General features: G+C 45.5%; 4 protein-coding genes across 8 annotated transcripts; 2 read left to right on the forward strand and 2 right to left on the reverse strand.

Annotated features, from left to right (window-relative positions):
* Positions 1-428: 428 nt before the first annotated feature.
* Positions 429-7557, reverse strand: CCDC62 (coiled-coil domain containing 62). Of its 4 annotated transcripts, none has more exons than XM_039362508.1 (14): positions 7416-7557; positions 6756-6925; positions 6409-6601; positions 5187-5353; positions 4553-4654; positions 4114-4285; positions 3850-3951; positions 3321-3409; positions 3093-3193; positions 2256-2942; positions 1862-2021; positions 1248-1376; positions 1034-1120; positions 429-610 (listed from the first exon to the last, which is right to left on the reverse strand). In XM_039362508.1, the coding sequence occupies exons 2-14, from the start codon at positions 6780-6782 to the stop codon at positions 590-592; spliced, it is 2037 nt and encodes a 678-aa protein (XP_039218442.1). In that variant the 5' UTR covers positions 6783-6925; positions 7416-7557; the 3' UTR covers positions 429-589. The 4 variants fall into 4 exon arrangements, with proteins under 4 accessions (XP_039218442.1, XP_039218443.1, XP_039218444.1 ...); XM_039362509.1 differs by lacking the exon at positions 7416-7557 and adding an exon at positions 7281-7415; XM_039362510.1 differs by lacking the exon at positions 7416-7557 and adding an exon at positions 7157-7238.
* A 536-nt stretch (positions 7558-8093) lies between these two features.
* DENR (density regulated re-initiation and release factor) lies at positions 8094-12226 on the reverse strand. Its single transcript, XM_039362670.1, has 8 exons — positions 12076-12226; positions 11103-11252; positions 10475-10494; positions 10032-10116; positions 9649-9732; positions 9190-9306; positions 8546-8685; positions 8094-8411 (listed from the first exon to the last, which is right to left on the reverse strand). The coding sequence occupies exons 2-8, from the start codon at positions 11200-11202 to the stop codon at positions 8367-8369; spliced, it is 591 nt and encodes a 196-aa protein (XP_039218604.1). The 5' UTR covers positions 11203-11252; positions 12076-12226; the 3' UTR covers positions 8094-8366.
* A 62-nt stretch (positions 12227-12288) lies between these two features.
* GPN3 (GPN-loop GTPase 3) lies at positions 12289-15321 on the forward strand. Its single transcript, XM_039362669.1, has 8 exons — positions 12289-12461; positions 12736-12844; positions 13062-13229; positions 13692-13816; positions 14017-14132; positions 14358-14454; positions 14633-14761; positions 15048-15321. Exons 1-8 carry the CDS (start codon positions 12414-12416, stop codon positions 15108-15110), a joined length of 855 nt encoding a protein of 284 aa, XP_039218603.1. The 5' UTR covers positions 12289-12413; the 3' UTR covers positions 15111-15321.
* A 778-nt stretch (positions 15322-16099) lies between these two features.
* Positions 16100-19450, forward strand: ARPC3 (actin related protein 2/3 complex subunit 3). 2 transcript variants are annotated; one of them, XM_039362667.1, is made up of 7 exons: positions 16100-16450; positions 17167-17266; positions 17668-17744; positions 17890-17958; positions 18206-18332; positions 18877-18971; positions 19190-19450. In XM_039362667.1, exons 1-7 carry the CDS (start codon positions 16115-16117, stop codon positions 19250-19252), a joined length of 867 nt encoding a protein of 288 aa, XP_039218601.1. In that variant the 5' UTR covers positions 16100-16114; the 3' UTR covers positions 19253-19450. The 2 variants fall into 2 exon arrangements, with proteins under 2 accessions (XP_039218601.1, XP_039218602.1); XM_039362668.1 differs by having other exon boundaries at positions 16254-16385.
* The last annotated feature ends 348 nt before the right edge of the window (positions 19451-19798 follow it).

A 19798-nucleotide genomic window follows, 5' to 3' on the forward strand; every position in this document is an offset into this window, starting at 1 on the left:
GGAACCCCGGAGGAACCTTTCCCATCAGGCTGAGCCCCGGCTTTAGGCTTGCCAGAAAGAGGTGGTGGCTGTGGGTGGGCTCCCCTTCGGAGCAGCGCTTCTCAAACTTGGGCCCTTTAAGATGAGCAGACTTCAACTCTCAGAATCCCCCTGCTGATCCGGCCACCATTTTGACATTTCTGAAGGCCCCTGCTGAATAATAGCTGGTGCAAATCCCATTCTTAGACTCCAGCAATAAACAGGCCTTCCTAAGGGAAACCTCCCTCCCCCAGTAACAGGCACCAAATAAAAACAAACACTTTCACTTCACACCATAAATAGCTGGTACGAAAACACAGCCAGTCCCCAAAATACATTTCCCATTGTATAAAATGATACATAACGGTGAACTCCCTGGGAGCAGGCTAGCAATTAATCTGCGCAGAACATTTCTAGAAATGGTTTTTATTCATTTCAGCATAATTCTAATTTTTAAAATATATATATATATAGTTGGGGGAACGGACTGCCAGCATCGAGTCACAAATTTTGAGGATTTTTTTTTCCCAGACTGAGTGCTGGGTGACAATCGGGGGATGATATTCCGCCTTCAGGAAGAGAGTTTTCTTTCCTGTTGTAGACAAAACACAAGACAGCTGGCCTTAGAAAGAAAAGAAAAAATCAACTTTGGATGAAGCAAAACAAACCGACGCACATTCCCAATTAGTTTCAGGTTTTTGCTGTTTTTATGCATTTGGAAAAACACTGCCCCTCGTAGCCTTGGGGATATTTTTCAAACAATATTTACTTAATAAGCTGAGCTGCCTTGCTGAAAACCGACTTTGTAACAGGACTGGAAAGTTTTTGGGTTGTTTTTTTAAGTTTTCCACTGCTGTGCAAACAGCTGACATTCCTGCAATCGCCAATTACTGTATATTTTCTTCTTAGGCGGCTAAAAAAAAATCAGGACCGGCAGGGGTTTGCAAGCCGTCAGATTTGCTGGAGCTGCCGAGCGCTCCATGGATTTAAGACCAGGCTGCAAAAGAGGACTCACTTGAGAAGCAAAAGGAGAAAGTTTCATTCTGGTTTCTTCCTCAATGGGCACCTTCCGTTCACAAATGGATTTGGGATCGTCTCCTTTCTGTCAAGAACAACCAAAAACAACATAAAAACTAGGCAAGGCGTCAATTGGTCTGCGATGGCCGCCATCTTTCTGTTTTTGACCTGACCCTACAGACCCCCATTTGGAAAGACAGAAAAAACCCTACTGTATGGAGGCTGCTGGTCGGGCTGGAGCAAGGGCCGGCGCTGAGCAGGTGGTGGTGCTCAAGGTGGGTGACCATCTGCCGGGTCTCAGCCCACATCTGCTGCAACTGGTCGTCGGGCGAGCGGGAATCCTAGAAGAAGCCCGACAAAATGGGTCAGGAACCATCCGGGAAAAACTCAGCCCTTGTAAAAAGCGGTCAGTGACAAGGCAAGCCACCAGAAAATAAACTGAGCACAAACCACACTCCCTTCTAGCACTGATGATGTTCCCTAGTTGGGTAAAGAAACGTCTGCATGAAAACAACCAAGTTCAGAAAGCACAAAGCCCCCCATAGTCCTCTTCCTCCTCCTCCTCCCCATCTCCTTCTTCCACTCCACTCCACAAGCCCCATCCTCTTCCAGCACTGATGGCGTTACATAGTTGGTCATGGAAAGTCTGCAGAAAAAGTACCAAGCTCAGAGAGCCCCAAGGACCCCTCACTGTGTTTTGTTTCATTGTGGCTGCAAAGAAGCTAGAATTGGGGAAGTCACTGCCAATAATTTTGGGCCAGGTAGAGTGGGATCAACAGCCAGAATATTTTGGGGCTGTTGCTATGTTTCGATGGCAGATACTTACACGATGGGTGGGAAGCTGGCAGCAGCCCAAGGGTCCCCGAAGGTCCGAAGGGTGCTCCAGGGCTGAAGGCATCTCAGCAGGCTTTGTCTCCTTTGACCTCAGAGTCGATGTGAAACAGGGCGCACCCCGGTCAAAACCGTTCAGGGTCCCGTCCTGGTCACTGTTAAAACAAGAGCAAAAAATCTCATGGTTATTAACCATTGGGCAAGTTGTTTACGAAGAAAATGAGATATATGCTAGGCTGGGTTGGTGATCCTCCTCTGCGCACCTCGTTTAAGCCTCGCTTAACAACAGAAATTCTGGTCAGGACAACCTCTACACACAGGTCCACATATTAAACCCACAAAATAGAGGTGAACACCAAAGACCCTGAGGCTTAGCTGAAATACAGAACCTTTTCAACTCAGGAGCATCCTGACGGCTCGGGGATGACTCCCTGCCCCATAGGCCACTGCCATCATTCATCGCCAGCTTGCGCATCTCGGTCCACTCCTGCTTTGAGAGGCCCTGGTAGAGGCTGGCTTTACGGACGGCGCTGCAGGCCGAGCATCCCGATTCGCAGGCGTGGTTCCCCAGGTGTGGGGGCACGCAGGCTCTTTGCCGAGGGGGGGTTCTGGCTGGATCTGGGGAAGCCTCTTTGCAATCCCCGCTGGATTTGTCGAAGAATCTGGGCGCCAGGCAGCCTGAGGACACTGCGCAGAAGTTCGCTTCAAACCAGTGTTTGTGTCTCGGTAAAGCGGTCACCGTGCTCAGCTCCGACGTCCAAACCGTTTCCCTGGATCTGGACTTTCGGGGAACGTCCAGCTGCGTGGCCGAGCCGTCCTCCATCTCCCCAGCACTCCTGGGACTGCTCACCATCGTCTCTTCCCGATGGAGGCAGCTGGGATGGCAAAGCAGCCCTTCGTGAATGTGCTCCGTCCGCTGCTCTTGCTGCCCGTTCTGGGCTCGGCAGGGGCGGCCGGCCTTTTTCAAAGGACAGTCGGGAAGGTGGACGAAATGCGTGGGGATCTTCCGGCTGACTTCGCCGCAGAGGAAGTCTTGCTCACCGCTGGTCTCGAGGTCCGACAAAACCATCCCTGGGCTGAAAAGAAGAACCTTTGTATTATTATTATATAAGAATAATAATACTATACATTATCTGTATTATTTTTTCCCAGACTGGCTTTGAATTTTCAGGAATCGACTTTAACGCAATTCCCCACCCCTCCCCCCAGTCAGCAAAGTTGTGTACCTTCCATCTTGCGATTCTGTCCTGCGTTTCTCTTTGGTTTCTTGGGAACTTTCCAGGTGGAAATGCAGAAACTGCAGGTCCCGTTGCTGCTTCAGGTAGATCTGGCAACAGAGGACAAAACCAGCCCTCAGCCTTGGAAAAGTGGGGATTTTAATTTCGGGGACCTTTGGCTTAGAGACTTTCAAGGATGAAAAAGGAATTTTGAAAGAATTCTGTTTACATCCTGACCTGTCTCAAATTGTTCAGTTCCGTGTCCGTCCGAACCTGTTTCGATTTGGCGGAAAGAAGCAGCTGATCTTTTCGACTCACCCTCTCGGCTGTGGGAAAAGAAGGGGTGGAAGAGCTGGTTGTTTTCCAGAAGCCCAAAGAGAAACAATAAATATCTCATTCTTATACTTATCAGTGGCTGGAAAGACATTACAGATAGTCCTGTAATTTGATCATATGCAACGGTCCAAAGTATGAGGACCAGTCCTAAATCACGTTTTTCTCTATAACCTCAAACGGTCGCTAAACAAATGGTTGTAAGTCAAGGATTAACTACATCTCAAAGGGGTGCAAAGAAAAAAAAGACCCTTATTTTCCTTTGTCGAGTCAGAATCAAAAAAGAAGAAAGAAAATGACTTTCTCCCACTTTAAAACAGCCAAATTTTACTTGAGTAGTTTTGATTCCTATGCCTATCAAATAAGTGATTTTTTTCAATTCATCAGGAGCCATTTAGAATTCAAGACTCAGTAACCCTTCAGACTTACTCACCGGTAAGCATTAATTCATGACTTAGATAAACGTTTTCTTGCTTCAGCTGTATAATTTCTTCCCTTTGTGCACTGTTTTCTTTGGTTTTTTCACTGAGATCCCCTTTAAAAAAAAAAAGAAACAGCAAAATCCTGAATTTTCTTAAACAATCGCTTGCAATTCTGTTCAGACAAAATTTCCTCCACTCCGTGGCTGGCTGGGGAATTCTAGGAGTTGAAGTCCACAAGTCTTAAAGCTGCCCAGGCTGCCGTAAATATAATTTACCTTTCAGTCTGTTTGCTTCTAACATCATTTCCTTCAGCCTGAGTTTAAAATTCTGTTTCTCCTCGTTGAAACTCCTTTCTTCCATCTTGGAGACACACAGAGCACTTTCTAACTTTTTAAATTTGCTGGTAAACTCAGTGATCTGATTGGTTGCTTCAAGGATATCATTATCCTACCGAAACGAAGAAATAAACCGGGTTGTGCATAAGTTTGCTGAAAAGCAAGGAGCTTCTTTGAAAAAGCGGTTCATTGGCGAAGAGCTTCAAGGAGCTTCATTCCCTAACTGGGTAATTCTAGGAGTTGAAGTCCACCCATCTTCAAATGGCTGAGGTTGAGAAACGCTGTTAGAAAGGATCAAATGGATCTGTTTGCGGCTTTTTTACCTCCCAATGATGGGCAAAAAAATTGCAGGAACATTTCAAGGACCCAAATAAAATACCTTGAGTCTTAAAAGCGTCAGAAGCTCTTGTTCCCTAGCTTGAAGCTGACCCACTTGGTTTGAGAGGTCCATCACAGAGGCAACCAAGGTTTGGTTTTTCTCCTAAGAAAGAGAAAAGAGAGAAGAAGAACAGGATGAAGGTCAGCTTGTAGGCGGGGATCTTCTCTGAACTGACCTATCCCATCATACCAATACAGTGAAGTCACTCTGAGCTTTGCAGATGTCTTTATCTCTGATTTGCAGGACCCCAAAGAGACTGGGCAGCCCACTGACCTCCCAATGGACAAAGCAATAATTTTATTTTGAAAGGAACATTACAAATTTGCACACTGCAAATACAGCAACAAGTATCACATTAATGAGAGGCTCCTGCAAGAGACAAAGATTTAAATGGCCCCCACTTTGCTGGTGCTTCCAAAGAGCCCAAAAATGTGGCTGAAGATGAGTGGGATGCAAGCTCCCTTCTCTTTTTCTCTTTATTTCCAACTGGGTTTATTTTCTCTGCCTCTTTATTCTTCTTTGTTTCACGTTGTATTCTGGATTTAAGAGTTTTGAACCATTTGCAAGCCGCCCAGAAAGTCATGGGCATGTACATTTAAATAATAGGAAATTCATACTGCTAATAGTGGCCTACCTCGAGGGTCTGACATTGAAGAGATGTGTCGGAGGCTTTTTGAGACACTTCCTGCAACTTCTGCTGAGTGTTTTCGAGCGTCGAACTGCAGTCATTCTGTAGGGATCCAAGCAGCTTTAACCTCTGCGTCAGGGTTGTTATCATTTCATTTCTCTTATGGAGCTCATCTGGAGGGGAAATTCAAATCTTGTTAACAGTGGTAAACCCACATTTAATTCATCCTCCATCTCTCTGTTTTAAAATTACAATTCGAAACTCTGCCGCGCACAAATTATTATTTATCAAATTAATTTGCCACCCAGGCTGTGGTTCAGGCAAGGCTGAGTGGCTTTAAATTAAGCCAGTCAGGAGCATCCTATTCAATTTTGAATAAATATTGAGAAAAAATATTTAAACATTGGAAAAAGAAAAGAAATGGAGGACACAATTCTCCAAAAGAACGCCCACATCCTGGTCTCACTGCCCACTTTCAGATTGTTCTACCTGCCATATTTCTTTGTCCTTAAAATTGCACAGTTCAGGATGAGGGTTTAACACAGTATTGGGAAGCTCTACTATTGTTAGAGAATCTCTTGAAAGGATTCTACACCTAACATAACATTCCAGGATTTCCATGGCGCAGGAGGAATCTCAAGAGAGTTGCAGGCCAACATTTCTAGGACTTTTGGTCAACTGTTGAAATTTCTGCTTGCTGGCTGACAACAAGCAGCTTAGTATATGTGTGGGGTAAACAGTAATGTGGTGTTTTTCCTCCAAAAAATGCACTTGCATTTAATGTTCTTCCCTAGTGAATCAAATGTAGAACGTTTTCCCTCCATCTGACGTTCTAGGTATGTAAAGCCAACAGCCATATGGGCCGGAAACCATGGTTTGAAAGTGGCTTTTTTTTTCTAGAAGGCTGGGGTAGAGCATAAGAGCAGCTTCATGGCTAAGAAACCATCATGTACCTGATGCCGTGACGGACTATTAGCCTAATTTGTTAGTGCTTTTAATCTCCACGAAATCAGACAGAGCCAAACTTTTCACAAACTGGGATTATCCACTTGCAAGCCCCTTTAACCCCCCCCCCCCAAATGTGCAAATTCACCTTTGCTATGAGCCCCTGGTGTACCTAGGACTGTACAAGCGGAACCATCAGCCTCAGTTTAACGATCTGAAAATGGGAACATCAGTGCCTATACAGGCTGAGGTCCTTGACCATCCTAGGCTTTGTGAGACTCACTTTCCAACCTGCTGCTTCGTTCTTCCAGGGTCAGAATTTTCTGACGATTGTCCTCCCAAGCCAAAAATTGCCTATGATGCACAGCCACCATGCTGTTCAGCTCCTTATCACGATCTTTCAGCTCTGCAAGTAGCAGCTGGAGTTCCTTCCTCAGTTTTTGAACAATGTCGCTCTCTGATTCGGAGGCGAGGTTCTAACCAGGCAGAAAGAGAGACTTAAGGAAGGAGGAGTACAGTATTAGGATAAATTAACATCAGATACCCGTACCCAGTTCTCCAGGCTCATCCGGGCATTGTGAACGGTAACCTATAACGCCAATGTCATTTTCATATTTCACATTTCCCTACCTGGAAGGGACTCAGTGAAGAATTCATCAGGTCTCCGAGATCAGAACAGGGTCAAATAAGCCAGCTTCATTTCAGGTGTAGCCCAGAGAAACTCTGTTATCCGGGGTTGTTTAATAGATAGAAATTTTAATTTAGGGTTGATTGTAATAGTAGCTCTAATACAAAATGATCTAAAGAAAAGAGAGTAAGGGGAAAAGAGGTAAAAACAGAGGAAATTCCCTGTATAATTCACAGTAATACAACACACATCCAGACCTATTAACCCATCTCTATACACAAACCCCTATGTTTCTTGTATCCTACACAAACACTGATACACATCCATATCCACAGACACTGAACTCACATCAACACGCAGAAATCCACCGCCCCGCGAAAATACACAATCCTACATTACTTACAGGCCACCCAGAGGCTAATACACACAGAGAGACAAACGCCCAGCCGTGTGAACCCACATCTGCCCGTGTAAACAACCGCCCCCTCCACCCAGGTCCGCGATGCCATACACAAACCCTGACTTACACCCACGCGTAGCCCCAGGCAGGTGATCCCGTGTCTACAAGAGAAACGAGTTCCGGGATACCTGCCGGCCGCCTCCCCCCTCCCGATCTTCCCATGGCTGCTCCTTCGGGCGAGGCCAACCTGGCCGGCGCTCACCTGTCCGGCAGCAGCGCGAGGGCTGCGGACCGGAAGGAAGACTTCGGAGCCTCAGGTCCGCGCCGGTTCCAGTCCTCGGGAAGTTCCCAGCGCGAGGGGCGGTTGGAGGTCCCGGGAAGAGTTTCCTTCGCGTGATTCTCGGCTGCCCCATCGCGGCTGCCTTTCTCCCCCTTTTCCCCTTCCCCCGCGCCCCCTTTATGCCCCCTCCCAACACACTCCCCGCCGGTCTCTCCCCCCTTCCTGGGTCTGGAAAGGAGGCTGTTGCTGAAACATGGAGGAGGTGCAAAAGGGATTTCTTGCAAGACTGAATCACAAACAATTACAAATAAAAATCTGCTTTTCCGGACCTCCCTTTCATCAGTTGCGCTATGTGCTTGTGAAGTCACCTTTTTTTTTTTTTTTTGCTTGTGAAATTAAACCTTTTTTGGCTCAGAGAGGGAAGGGGAGCCTCAGTTTGGCTCACTTTTCACCCATGGGGGTTTGCCTCAGAGAGGGAAAATCTGCAAGCTTTTAGCCTTCGCCAGAGTCTTAAGAGGCAGGGTTCTTTGTGCAAAGAAAACCAAAGTCACATCCCTAGGGGCTGCGTTCATACATCAAGCCAGGCCTCCCTTTCAAGGACGCTGCCAACTTGGGTTGAAACCGTTGAGTTAAGAAAATGAAGGACACACACACAGCAAAGAACAGTAACTTCTTTATTCGATTAAATCTCTATTTCCAGCCGAAGCATGATACTCTCACTTTCCCCAAGTTTAAACTTTGGCCCCCCCCAAAAAAATGTATCACAGACAAAAAAAATAAAAAGCAGCAAATAGACAACAGTAAAAATGCCACCAAGGGAACATGCCTCTTCAACAGGTCTGACAGGAAAGTCCCACTTGGACTATATTGGCTAGAACCGGGGCTTTGTCCACAAAAGGCAGGAACTTTTGCTGTGGGTTTTCTAAAGCAACCTCACTTCTTTACTTCTCCTAGATCTTCGATACTGTCATCATCCACCTGCAGCACAGTAGGTCAAATATATTATCACATGAGAAAGGATCCTATGGAAATTAATTGAATAGCTTGAATTTGAAAGATTATTTGGGGGTGGGAAGAAGATGAATCCATTCAGATGAGCTCTGGAGTATTACCTCGGGCCATTTTTCCTGAATCACTTCGATGATATCATCTGTGAAATCTCCCTGAATAATTATTTCATCTTCTCCGGTGACGGAGGCACCACAGGAAAATTTTTGAGCAAAGAACCTTTGTGCCTCCTTAAGATCTATTTCTGTTTGGAGAAGAGAAAAAGAAAGAAAAGATCAAGACACACTGCTACTCGGTTACCAGTAGCTAAAGCCAGGGTTTTTCAAAATGGGCAATGTTAAACAGATGGACTTCATAACATAGCTGGCTGGGGAATTCTGGGAGTTGAAGTCCACCTGCCTTAACACTGCCCATTTCAACAAACTATGTTCGAAACCACCAATGTCTTTACACAGTGACAAGATTGTGAGCCATCCCAGAATCCCGCCTAGTCAAGTGTGAAACAACCAAGTCAGATTACATAAGAAAAAGCTCTCTATCCTGACCTTAAGCCCAAAATTGTAGGCCCACATTCAAAGGGGACTCTTGCATCATTTTTAGAATATAGATTCGCAGCTTCGAAAAACTGGTCCCAGCCCGCTCTCCTTGGCAGCTTGCAAGCTGCTCCAGAGATAAATTTGTCTTTAATACTAGCTGATCTCGACTGAGCCCAGAGACCTCTGTAAAAACGTGCTTTTGCTTCACTCACCAAAAGTCGCAAGACCGCATACTCGCGTGACGTATTTTTTCTTCGCTCGGGGGATTTTTGCTATCGTCACTTTCTGAGGCACCGTTTTTTTCTTCTGTTTTATCTGACCCCTTCCACCTGGCGGGCATACAGAAAAGGAAAGGGAATAAATAGCTTTTCAAAATCTAGCTTGCAGGATGCAAAAAAAGATCAGCTGGCTTTCTGACTCTCTCACCATCTACAAAGTCACCTCAAACTACCTTGAGCTGGGGGTTGGACTAGAAGGCCTCCAAGGTCCCTTCCAGTCCTATGGTTCTATGTTCTTACCACCTCAGCAACAGCTGAGCTCGCCTTGCCCAGCCTGGGGTGCTCCAGATGTGTCTGGAGTTCTAATCTCGGATGATACGGTACCAGAAGAAAAATTGAGCTGTGCATTTATAAGGTCTTAAGGGAAAAAAGCTGAATCCAGCTAATCATTGCCTCTCTTTTGTTTTTTCTTTTCTTCCTCTTCACCGATCGTTCCTTGGCCTTCTCCGATGCCAGATTCTTGTTTAGGGCAGTTTTCTGGAATTCAAATATACCCAGTTATTAGGGATATTAGAGTCTTGCAAACAAATAAAGTGGTTATAGATTTCTTTATGGGGCTTTTTTTATGAGGCTCCCTTATGATGATTCCACTGGGAGTTATTTCCATTTAGCAAATTAAGCCAACCTATTGGTATTATTTTCTCACAAAATGCAACTTTGGAGTCCTCTTTGCAACCCAGAAAATCCCACTGGATTTAATGCAATGGTTTCCCAGACAAACGAGGACAGGATTAAGAAAGAAATTTCACGCTCAAAAGGTAACAAAGAGTATTTACCTACAGTAAGCTTTGCAAATTCCTTTGGGAAATTCTTCTCTAACCACTGCCTGCATTTTGCCATGTCAGGCATGTATTCACAATACTGAAGGGAAAAAAAAAACAGAGTAAAGTTATTTCTTTAGAATGGCAAAATCTATATACACAAATCTTCAGGACTTGCATGTAAGAGCAGAGAAAAAGTTATTTTGGACAAATGCATGTTATAGATCTTTCCACACAGGGAAAGGAGAATCTACTTGATCCTTTTTTATAATAAAAGCTATTTTAGCCATCTTCAGTGAGATCAATGCAACTGTGAATAGGCTGAGCTAACATAATTCTAACCAACGTGACTTCCAGTTAAATCTTTATACAAGATAAATATTTTTTAAAAGCTCTCCAGTCAGTCCTTTTTCATTGCCTGCACAACCCAAGCAAAAGCTAAAATGAAAGCAACTCACCTCTGTTGGCAAGGAACAGACTGGGGAAGAAAACAGGAAGAGTTTAAACCAATGATAATGTTCTTTTGTATAATCCAGCTTAAAAAAAATCTATTTAAGACAAGGAATCTCAAACTGCATTTGTGCCACAATATCCAGGTATTTCAAAATGCATTTGTACCACAATACCCAGCAGCCCCAGCCAGCATGGCTGATAAAAAGAGATGCTGGAAGCGGTGATCCGATAATATCAGAAAACCTGCAAGCCTTTTATCCCATGTTTAAGACTGGCCTTTCTAATTGCAATCACGACTTGCATTTTCTTAGTTACAGAACACCATTTTGTAGAATATGCTAACTTATGATGTATTAATTCCTCTCTTTTTTTGTGAATGCCTATTTTCATTTTTAAAATACACAAGAGATATCTCTATTACAGTGTTTCTCAACCTCAGCAACTTTAAAAATATGTGGACTTCAACTCCCAGAATTCCCCAGCTAGCTACATTTGCTGAAGTTGAGAAACACTGTTCTAGATAAAGCACTTTCTACTGTCCAAACCTGGATAATCTGCAAGTAGCCTGAACTAGGATAAGTGGAAAGAAAACCCACTGGTAGCTTATGAAGAAGCTGTCTTTTTCACACTTACCTCCACAGTACAGCACCCGAAGGGGATAATCTGTGTCTGGTCTGGCATTACACCTTTGGTCTCCTTGGCTGTCAAGGACCACAGGCTCCGCCGTCTCCATTGCCGTCTCCCCAGTCCAGAAACCAGAGACCTTCAGTTCAAACGCCAAACCTAGAAACAGACAGGCGATTGACCTCCAGGGATCATAAAGGCAGAAAACTTAAAAGCAGCCTATGAATGAGGGCTTGTGAAACTCGTTGCCAATCTGTGTGTTCTGAAATCATTGTTTGCCAGGTTACTCTACTACTGGTCTACTTCTGCATGTGACTTTCCTCCAAGGAAAGAGTCGGAGAGAATTGGGGCCACCTTCTCCAACCTGTGGACCCCCACAGAGTGGAACTTCAGCGACCACAATAGCCAGCCTCTTCCTGGCTGCTGGCAGAGATCCTGCATTCTTCTGAAATCCCAACTTCAGGGGACACCAGGACGCTGGGCAAGGTGAGGGATACTCGCAGGTGCGTGACTTTTTGGGGGGAGAGGGGGGAGAGTCTGTGTAAATCAGAAAAACAATATTCACAAGCAAATGCTGGTGTCAGAGGAAGGCAGAGGGGAGGCTGACTGTGAAGTACAATCGGGCTTGCTTCATTCTTGGACGGGAGACCCCCCCCCCAAAGGAAGCCCAAAGCAGTTGCACCCCAATCTAGAAGGTGGGGTCTGCAACACTGCCAAGGAGGAGCCTGGATGCCAAATGGGGGGGCGAGAAATGGGAAAGGTGCCCATCAACCCCCCTCCGCCAAAGGGCGGCCCAGCCAGACCCCGAGGGAACCCCTGCAAAGGCTCAATGGTGAAAAACTGCAAAAAGCCCCCCCCCAGAAAGAGGACCTCCTGGGTGGTTGGGGGGCGTCACGAGATGCCCGAGCCAAGAGCGATGGGATGCCCATCCCGGGCTCGGGAAAGGCGGGGAACCCCGGGTCTCCTCCGAGCGCCCCCTTACCCGCACGGCCCCTCCAGGCGGGTGGCTTGGCCGGACGTCCAGCAGCAGCAGCAACAACAGCAAGCAGGCAGACAGGTGGGAAATCTCGCGAGAGCGCCGCAGGTCGTGGCGGACTAAAGGGAAAACCTCAGCTGCTCTTCCTCGGCTTTTTCTCCTCTTCCTCCCTGGGGGTCGCTGTGCTCACGGAAGTGAGCCGCAAACCATAGAGCGACGGGAAGGAAGGGCCGAGGAGACGGCTACGGGTCGTTCTTTGGATCAAGCGACTTCACATTCGTTGTCGTCTTTTTTTCCCCCTCCTCTCTTATTTCGGGGGCGGCCTTCTTGGCCCGGGGGCGGCCATGCCTCGCTATGCCCAGATGGTGATGGGGCCTGCGGGGAGCGGGAAGGTGAGTCGGGGGGGCACGCGGCTTTGGCTTGGGGGCTACAAGGTCTCTTGCGTTGGGGGGAGGCAATGTTTTTCAAGCTTGGCCACTTGAAGATGGCTAAAGGTGGATCTGGAGACAGTGGAACTATCAGCCACTAGATGGGTGGGTGGACTTTAATTCCCAGAATTGCCCAGCTAGCATGTTGAAGTCCACCCACCCATCTAGTGGCTGGTAGTTCCACTGTCTCCAGATCCATCCTTTTTTCCCTTGTGTCTTGATGTCCCTCCTCTTCCAGAGCACCTATTGCTCCATCATGGTTCAGCACTGCGAAGCCCTCAACCGTTCTGTGCAGGTGGTTAACCTCGATCCAGCAGCAGAACACTTCAACTACGACGTCATGGCAGGTAAAGGGGTCTCTCTTTTAAGACTGGGGGTTACCTGGGACGTCCAATGGACTCATTGGGTCGAGAAAGAAGCAGCGAGTTGAGAATTTATCCCTTTGGATTCTTTTGAATCCAAGCCTCTGTCCCTGAGATGAGCCGGGCATGGTGACCTCTCTTGGTCTTGGGCTGGCAAATATAGGCTGGGTCCCTCCTCCTCCCCCACCCCTTTATCTTTCAGATATCCGAGAGTTGATTGAAGTGGACGATGTCATGGAAGATGATTCCCTCCGGTTCGGCCCCAACGGTGGCTTAGTTTTTTGCATGGAATATTTTGCAAACAATTTTGATTGGCTGGAAGAATGCCTTGGTCACGTGGAAGACGATTACATCCTGTTCGATTGCCCAGGTAAGCTGAGGAAAGGTGTAGGATACAGGTCATGGACTCTTGGGTGAAGGAGGAGGATCTTTGGCACTTGTTTTGTTTGACTTTAGATTAAAAATGGCCTTTAATTCATGCCTTATAGGGGAGATGGACAGCACAATCATTTAATAAGTGAACGAATAAAATTTTGAAGCTGTGGAAATTCAGTGGCTGTAATCTTTCTGGCACTTTGTGGCCTTGGACGTGTGGAAGAAATACGTAAACTTTAGCATGATAATAAAGCAGAGAGGGAAGATATATCGCATATTATGAGAGTCAAAGAGTTTATCTCTTTCTGATTCCTCCAGCACAGACAAATACCCAGTTTGGGATTGTTGATGTCTGATTCTTTCTAGTTTTAAATATCTTCTCTGCAGTGACCTTGAGGTTTTCTTCAGTGGAATTGGGAGACGGCTACTTGAGAAGAATAAACTTATTTGTTTTTAGGTCAGATTGAACTCTACACTCACTTGCCTGTGATGAAACAATTTGTAGAGAAGCTGCAACAGTGGGAATTTCACGTCTGTGGTGTTTTCCTTGTCGATTCTCAATTCATGGTGGAATCTTTTAAGGTATCTTCCTGATTCAGAGGTGTTGAAAATTGAAATCCCCTGCTGTGGATGGCCAGCGAGATATTATTATTCATTTTGTTTTATCAGTTGTTTCCGTTTGCAGTAACCCTTTTGTGGGTGTTATTAGATAACATTTTGAGGAATGCAGTAATCACAGATCTTGTGTGATTTTCTTTTTCTCTCCTGTCTCCTGATGATAGTTTATTTCCGGTGCGATGGCAGCTCTCAGTGCCATGGTTTCCTTAGAGATTCCCCAGGTTAATGTCATGTCCAAGATGGATTTGCTGAGCAAGAAAGCAAAAAATGAGATCGAAAAGTAAGTGTGAGCGAGGAAGGGCTCCGCTTTGCCTGGGAATTTGGGGGATTTTGACTCTGGGGAGGTTGAATCAGTCCTGATTTGATCTTTTAGATTTCACTTCTTGCCAGGTGTAAAAAAAAATGTGCAATTTTTTTAAAAAAGCCCTGAGGAGGCAAAGAGGAAAAAAATGAAACTAACATTGATGCTTTTGTCGGTTTAATGAATCTAGTTAATTTCTTCCAGATATCTGGATCCGGACATGTACTCTTCCCTGGATGATTCGACAGACCTGCTCAAAAGCAGGCGGTTTAAGAAATTAACTAAAGCTATCTGTGGCTTGGTAGGTGGTGGGTGTTTGTTTCACACGTGGCTCTCTGACCAAAAGTAACAGCGCCCTTATTTGCGGAAAATGGGGGAGTTAGTTCCTAAATCCTGAATAAGAGAAGAAGGATAAGGTTCATAATAGCCGATCCGGTTTCTTCTCTCCAAACGGACTGTCTGTGGTGTGTTCCGTTTAGATCGATGATTACAGCATGGTTCGCTTCCTGCCGCTCGATCGCTCCGACGAGGAGAGCGTCAGCATCGTCCTGCAGCATGTTGATTTCTCCATTCAATACGGGGAAGACCTGGAATTTAAGGAGCCAAAGGTGAAGGTGCCAAGCCCTTTGGGCAAAAGGCAGCGGCGTCATTTTCCCTAAGGATCCACTGCCAATTCCAGTCCATCTTAGTTCAGTCTGAACTAATAAGACAGATGTGGGTTATTTTAATACCCAGAAATTCAGTCTGGATCCCCCATACACACACTGCCAGCTAAAAAGAAACGGTGTTGGGATTAGAACTCTCTGCCTGAAAGCCGGGAGGGACACAGCTTCTCAAAGCAGGCAAGGAGGAAGCTTAAATCATTTCTAAAATGAAATGTTGTGTTTTGTACAGGAAACAGAGGAAGAGAAATCTTCCGCTTTTGATGAATTCTTCCAGGATCGAGTGGATGAATGAAAGGTTTCGTTTTCACTCAAACGCACAGAAAAAGGTCTTGCGTTTCTCCACGCTGCATTTCAAAATTCACAAACTGTTGGAAGCAATCGAAGAACGGGGCTCTTTGCCCACAAGGGGTTTAACGTGTAAAAGTGGATCGCGCCACAGAGTTCTATTTTTGGAAGGTGTTAAGTATGCATTATAAGAAATAAATTATTGTGTTTCGTTTTTCTTCCTCTTGGTGGTTTTCCAAGTGAACAGAAAAGAAACTTCAGGTTTGCTTTGACATTATTTAAAGTACTGTGGTTTGTTTTACTTAGAAAAACAAAAGGAGGGCCAAAACTCAGACAGGCTTATTATTTTATTGCAATTGTGTGTGGTGCAATCTTTGGGAATGGTATAGGGTTATCTCCCTGAGCAGGGGGTTGGACTTGATGACCTCCAAGGTCCCTTCCAACTTTATTATTATTATTATTACTATTATGTCTTAAAACTATGCCAATGGCTGTTATATGCAGGCGGAAATTCAATAAGTGTAACTTTGACCTCCCACATTCCCTATTTAGAGACCACTGGAGGTCAGAAAAGGGGACCCAAAAACCATTTTCATCCTAGCAAAGGAAAAGGACATCCCCTCCGTTCGTGGCCCTTGCTGCTTTTTAAAAAAATGTTTTTATTGTCATTTCTTCGGTTGAGCTACCCAAACTCGTTGAGAATTCAGGTGGCATACAATTTTAATAAATTAAAATAATCCCGCGCTGATACCTTTAATATTATTAAACAATAATACCTGCCTCGCCCAAGCCCTTGGGAAGGACTCCATCAGTGAGCAAAAATGCCAAATCCAGTCTGAACACCTGGCTGACTGTGCAGACCCAGTCATTGAAAATTGGGTGACGTACAAGTTTCATAAATAATAATAATAATTAATATGGTCATCTATCTAAGGCAGGGAGGATGTATTTCAATGGGGAATCTCCCAAAGTCCAAAAAATTTGCCTAATTAAATTTTTACAAAGGTTTCTATGCTTAGTCTGCTCTCCAGTGCTTTAGCATTGCCGGATGTGCTAGACTTCACTTCCTACAATGCGCATGCGCCCGGCAAGGCATGCTGGGAGTTGAAGTCCGCCGAGCCTGGCCCGGCTGCGCTGTGTCTTCCGGCGCCCTCTGCCGGCCACGCGCAGCTGGAAGAGGAAGGAAGCGAAGCCGCTTCCGCACAGCGGCTGCTGCCCGGACATCGCCTCGCCCGAAGCCGCGTCCCTGCCCGGAAGAGCCGCCGCCGCCGCCGAGATGCCGGTGAGGGGAAGGGGCAACCGGCCCGAGGGTCGCCTGGAGGGGCTGCCGCTTGCAAGGCGGGCCAGGCAAGCGAGGAGCAAAGGCGGAGGCGTTGCAGGCTGGCTGGGTGGAGCTGGGGGGAGTGAAGGAAGCAGGAAGGATGCCCAAAAGATAACACAAAGCTGAGTGTGGCTTTTAGTGTGTGGTTGTGCATGGCTGGGGCTTGCCTGCTCGCCAGGCCTGAGGTGGGGAAGCAGGAAGTGCATTGCTGAACGTGGGTGTCATTGTGCATGTGGGGATGGGTCTTGCCTGCTCTCCCACCCACTCCTTTCAGCCCTGTTCCCTGCCCACCCTGGGCGTTGGGGGTGAGTGGGTGGGTGGGTTGCCCCCTTTCTCCATCTCATTCTCAAGAAACGGGGGTGGGGGTGGGCCCAGGGGCTGCCAGGGCAGAGAAAGCCACCTCGTAGCTCCCATTTGTAGAGGGAGGCAAGGATATTGGGGGCGCTGGGTTGGGGTTCCTGCCAGGAAACATCCATCTTCCAACCAGTCAGTCTGATTGTGGGGAATGAAGGGTTCCCTGTTTCTCCCCCTCAGGGAGCAAAATGCTGGTGATTATTCACTCAGGCCAGGTTGGAACTGGTGGGCCGTAGGTTGCAGACCCTCCTTGACGTTTCCAGTTGCTTTCATGCTCCAAGCAGATCTGGGGATGGCATCTTCTGAACATTTCTAAGGAGAAAGCCACCCACGGTTTTTCCCCAGGCGTGGTCCTCCTTCAACCCCCCACCCCTCTTTTCCCACACAGGCCTATCATTCCACTTTGATGGACCCCGACACCAAACTCGTGGGGAACATGGCTCTGTTGCCGATCAGGAGTCAGTTCAAAGGACCAGCTCCTCGTGAAAGTAAGTCCACTTTGGGGCGGATCTGCTCTGCCTTGTCCTTGCCTCCCAACATTGGATTACTCAGTTTAGGAACTTTAATGCGGTGGCCTTCAACTCCCAGAATTCCCCAGCTGACTATCCTATTGATTGAAAAATCCTTGGTTCTTTGAGAGAATATTTGGAGATATACTTTGGATTTTTGCACTCACTCCTGTAGATTAGTGCCATTATTATAACACTATTGTCATTGTGCTGTTGTTAATCCTCTGGGGTTTTTGTGTGGCACAGAAGTGTTAGTAATGAATAAATGAACATATTATGCTACAACAGCTTCCTTGGGAGACGTTTGTGGGTGTTTTTTAAGGAAATTTCCTTTCTTTTGTGATGACTCAAAAGAGATTGTGTTTCCTCTTTCTTACCAGCGAAAGATACGGATATAATTGATGAAGCCATCTACTACTTCAAAGCCAATGTCTTCTTTAAAAATTATGAAATCAAGGTAAGGGGAAGTGGGCTTAAAAATGACCCCTCAAGTCTCTCAGTGACAGATTGAAGAGAAAAATAAAATTCGATAGCTAGAGCTCCATTTTGAGAGAGAAAAAAGCCGGCTTGATATTCCATCTTAAATTCTTTCTTTCTTGCAGAATGAGGCTGACAGAACCTTGATCTACATCACTCTCTATATTTCGGAGTGCTTGAAAAAGTTACAGAAGGTAAGGGGGGGCTGGGGGTTTTGCAGTGCTTTAAAATAAAAAGCAGTGTCTTTTTTTTAAGTAAAAAAAAAATAAATAAACTCAGAAATCCAAATAAATAAAATGTAATACGAACTGTAAGATGACCGTGACATTTTCTCCTTTTCTAAAACAGACCCTGCCACTAAAAAAAATAAAAGCTTTTTTCAGAGAGAAACGGACTGAAACTGGTTTTTGTTTTTATTTTCATTTTTTTTATTATTTTCAGTGCAATTCCAAAGGCCAGGGGGAAAAAGAAATGTATACTTTGGGCATCACCAATTTCCCGATGCCTGGAGAACCGGGATTCCCACTGAACGCTCTTTACGGCAGACCCAGCAGCAAGCAGGAAGAAGGTAAGCAGGCTGGGGAAAAAAAGGAAATTGCAAGCTATTGTACCCAACCTCGTTCATAAACATGGCTAGTTAGATATAAGAACACCTGAGTTTTGTGCAGCTCCCTTCTGTGTGTAGCATTGGAACAATAGGCAACCCAGCCATGGTTTCCTGGAACTGCTTTTTCCATGTCACTGAAAATTAAGGTTTAGTGGGACATTTTTCCATTCCTATTGGCAAAGGAACACTGAGTTTATTTTAGTCAACTGGATGATTCATAAATTTACCAAGTACCTATATCAGCTTAGTTTTCCCGCATTTGAGCCACAATTTAAACTTCCATTCAAAAGTCTATCAAAAATATGGCTGGCTGGTTTAAATCCGTCCATTAGAAAGGGTCTTATTTTGCTTCAAAATGGGCTCACATAAGAGAGGAAAAGCCAAATCTTTTGCAAAAAAAAAAAAAAAAATAGTTTGTAGAAGAGCTGGTGGTTTGGGAGAAAGGGGAGAATCTTAAGCTTTAACTATTTAATGCTGTAACCGGATGAGGGTGCTCTCCTTTCAGAGGTTATGCGAGGATATTTGCAGCAACTGAGGCAAGAAACCGGCTTGAGGCTTTGCGAAAAGGTCTTTGATCCCCAGAGTGACAAACCCAGCAAGGTGAGAGGCTCTTCCTGTTTATGCTTAAAGAAAAGAACAGAAAAATAATTGAAATATTGGGTTTATTTCAAGACTGTGTCAATCGTAAGATTGCTCATTTGGAGTTTAGCCACTGAAAAAAAAGTGAGTCTCGGGTCTTGAAAATGGGTTTAAGTGACTGTTGTGGTTTCTGGTGACAACTGCCTTTCTGTTCCTATTTTTTCCTTTTTCTCTCCTAGTGGTGGACCTGTTTTGTGAAAAGGCAATTCATGAACAAAAGCCTGTCAGGACCAGGACAGTGAGGGCAGCGGCTGGATCTTTGGTTATAAGCGCTCTGTTCCCAGGGAGAGTCAGATAATATTGCTTCTAATATTTGTACTGAAAGAGAAAAGGTGTCTCTGGATGCAACGCCACTGATGGGAGGAAGGATGGAGCTAAAAAAATCATGTGCAATGTTTGTCAAGCTTGATAATAATAATAAAAACAAAAGTTCTTTCTAATGCTGTTTTTTTTATCTGTATTTGCTCTGAGGCTGTCCAGCTTGAATTCGGAAGAGCTTAGCTATCATTCCTAATGGCTGGGAATTACGAGAGACGCCCAGAAGGCATTGGGTAGGGAAGACTGTTGGTAACTTTTAGTAGATTTGCAGGGTACATCTCCTCCGAAGTTTAAGTCCTGTGCAAGCAGTACAGGGCAAGAAAGGAGCAGATCCACAATTGCATAGCACAAAGCCATTCTTTCCAAGAAAACATGCATAAAAGATTCACTCTGTGTGAGTTGGGGGTCCATAAATCTATTAAATGCATAAATAAATAAAAGCTCTGTTGCTGTAGCAATAAATAGCCCGT

The sequence above is a fragment of the Crotalus tigris genome, unplaced genomic scaffold (genome assembly GCF_016545835.1).
Source record: "Crotalus tigris isolate CLP2741 ecotype Arizona unplaced genomic scaffold, ASM1654583v1 scf7180000019478.12717781048:2074007, whole genome shotgun sequence".
Lineage (NCBI taxonomy): Eukaryota > Metazoa > Chordata > Lepidosauria > Squamata > Viperidae > Crotalus > Crotalus tigris.

Coding starts and splice junctions, on each gene's coding strand:
- CCDC62 (XM_039362508.1), bottom strand. CDS start 6,782: ATGAATTCTTCACTGAGTCCCTTCCAG. Junction 4,286..4,552: donor TGACGCTTTTAAGACTCAAG/GTATTTTATTTG, acceptor TCGTTTCGGTAG/GATAATGATATCCTTGAAGC. Junction 3,194..3,320: donor AACTGAACAATTTGAGACAG/GTCAGGATGTAA, acceptor CTCTGTTGCCAG/ATCTACCTGAAGCAGCAACG.
- DENR (XM_039362670.1), bottom strand. CDS start 11,202: ATGGAGACGGCGGAGCCTGTGGTCCTTGACAGCCAAGGAGACCAAAGG. Junction 10,117..10,474: donor TCTGTTCCTTGCCAACAGAG/GTGAGTTGCTTT, acceptor TTTTCCCTTCAG/TATTGTGAATACATGCCTGA. Junction 8,686..9,189: donor ATGCGGTCTTGCGACTTTTG/GTGAGTGAAGCA, acceptor TTCTCCAAACAG/AAATAGATCTTAAGGAGGCA.
- ARPC3 (XM_039362667.1), top strand. CDS start 16,115: ATGCTTAGTCTGCTCTCCAGTGCTTTAGCATTGCCGGATGTGCTAGAC. Junction 16,451..17,166: donor CCGCTTGCAAGGCGGGCCAG/GCAAGCGAGGAG, acceptor TTTCCCACACAG/GCCTATCATTCCACTTTGAT. Junction 17,267..17,667: donor AGGACCAGCTCCTCGTGAAA/GTAAGTCCACTT, acceptor CTTTCTTACCAG/CGAAAGATACGGATATAATT.
- GPN3 (XM_039362669.1), top strand. CDS start 12,414: ATGCCTCGCTATGCCCAGATGGTGATGGGGCCTGCGGGGAGCGGGAAG. Junction 12,462..12,735: donor GGCCTGCGGGGAGCGGGAAG/GTGAGTCGGGGG, acceptor CTCCTCTTCCAG/AGCACCTATTGCTCCATCAT. Junction 14,133..14,357: donor GCAAAAAATGAGATCGAAAA/GTAAGTGTGAGC, acceptor AATTTCTTCCAG/ATATCTGGATCCGGACATGT.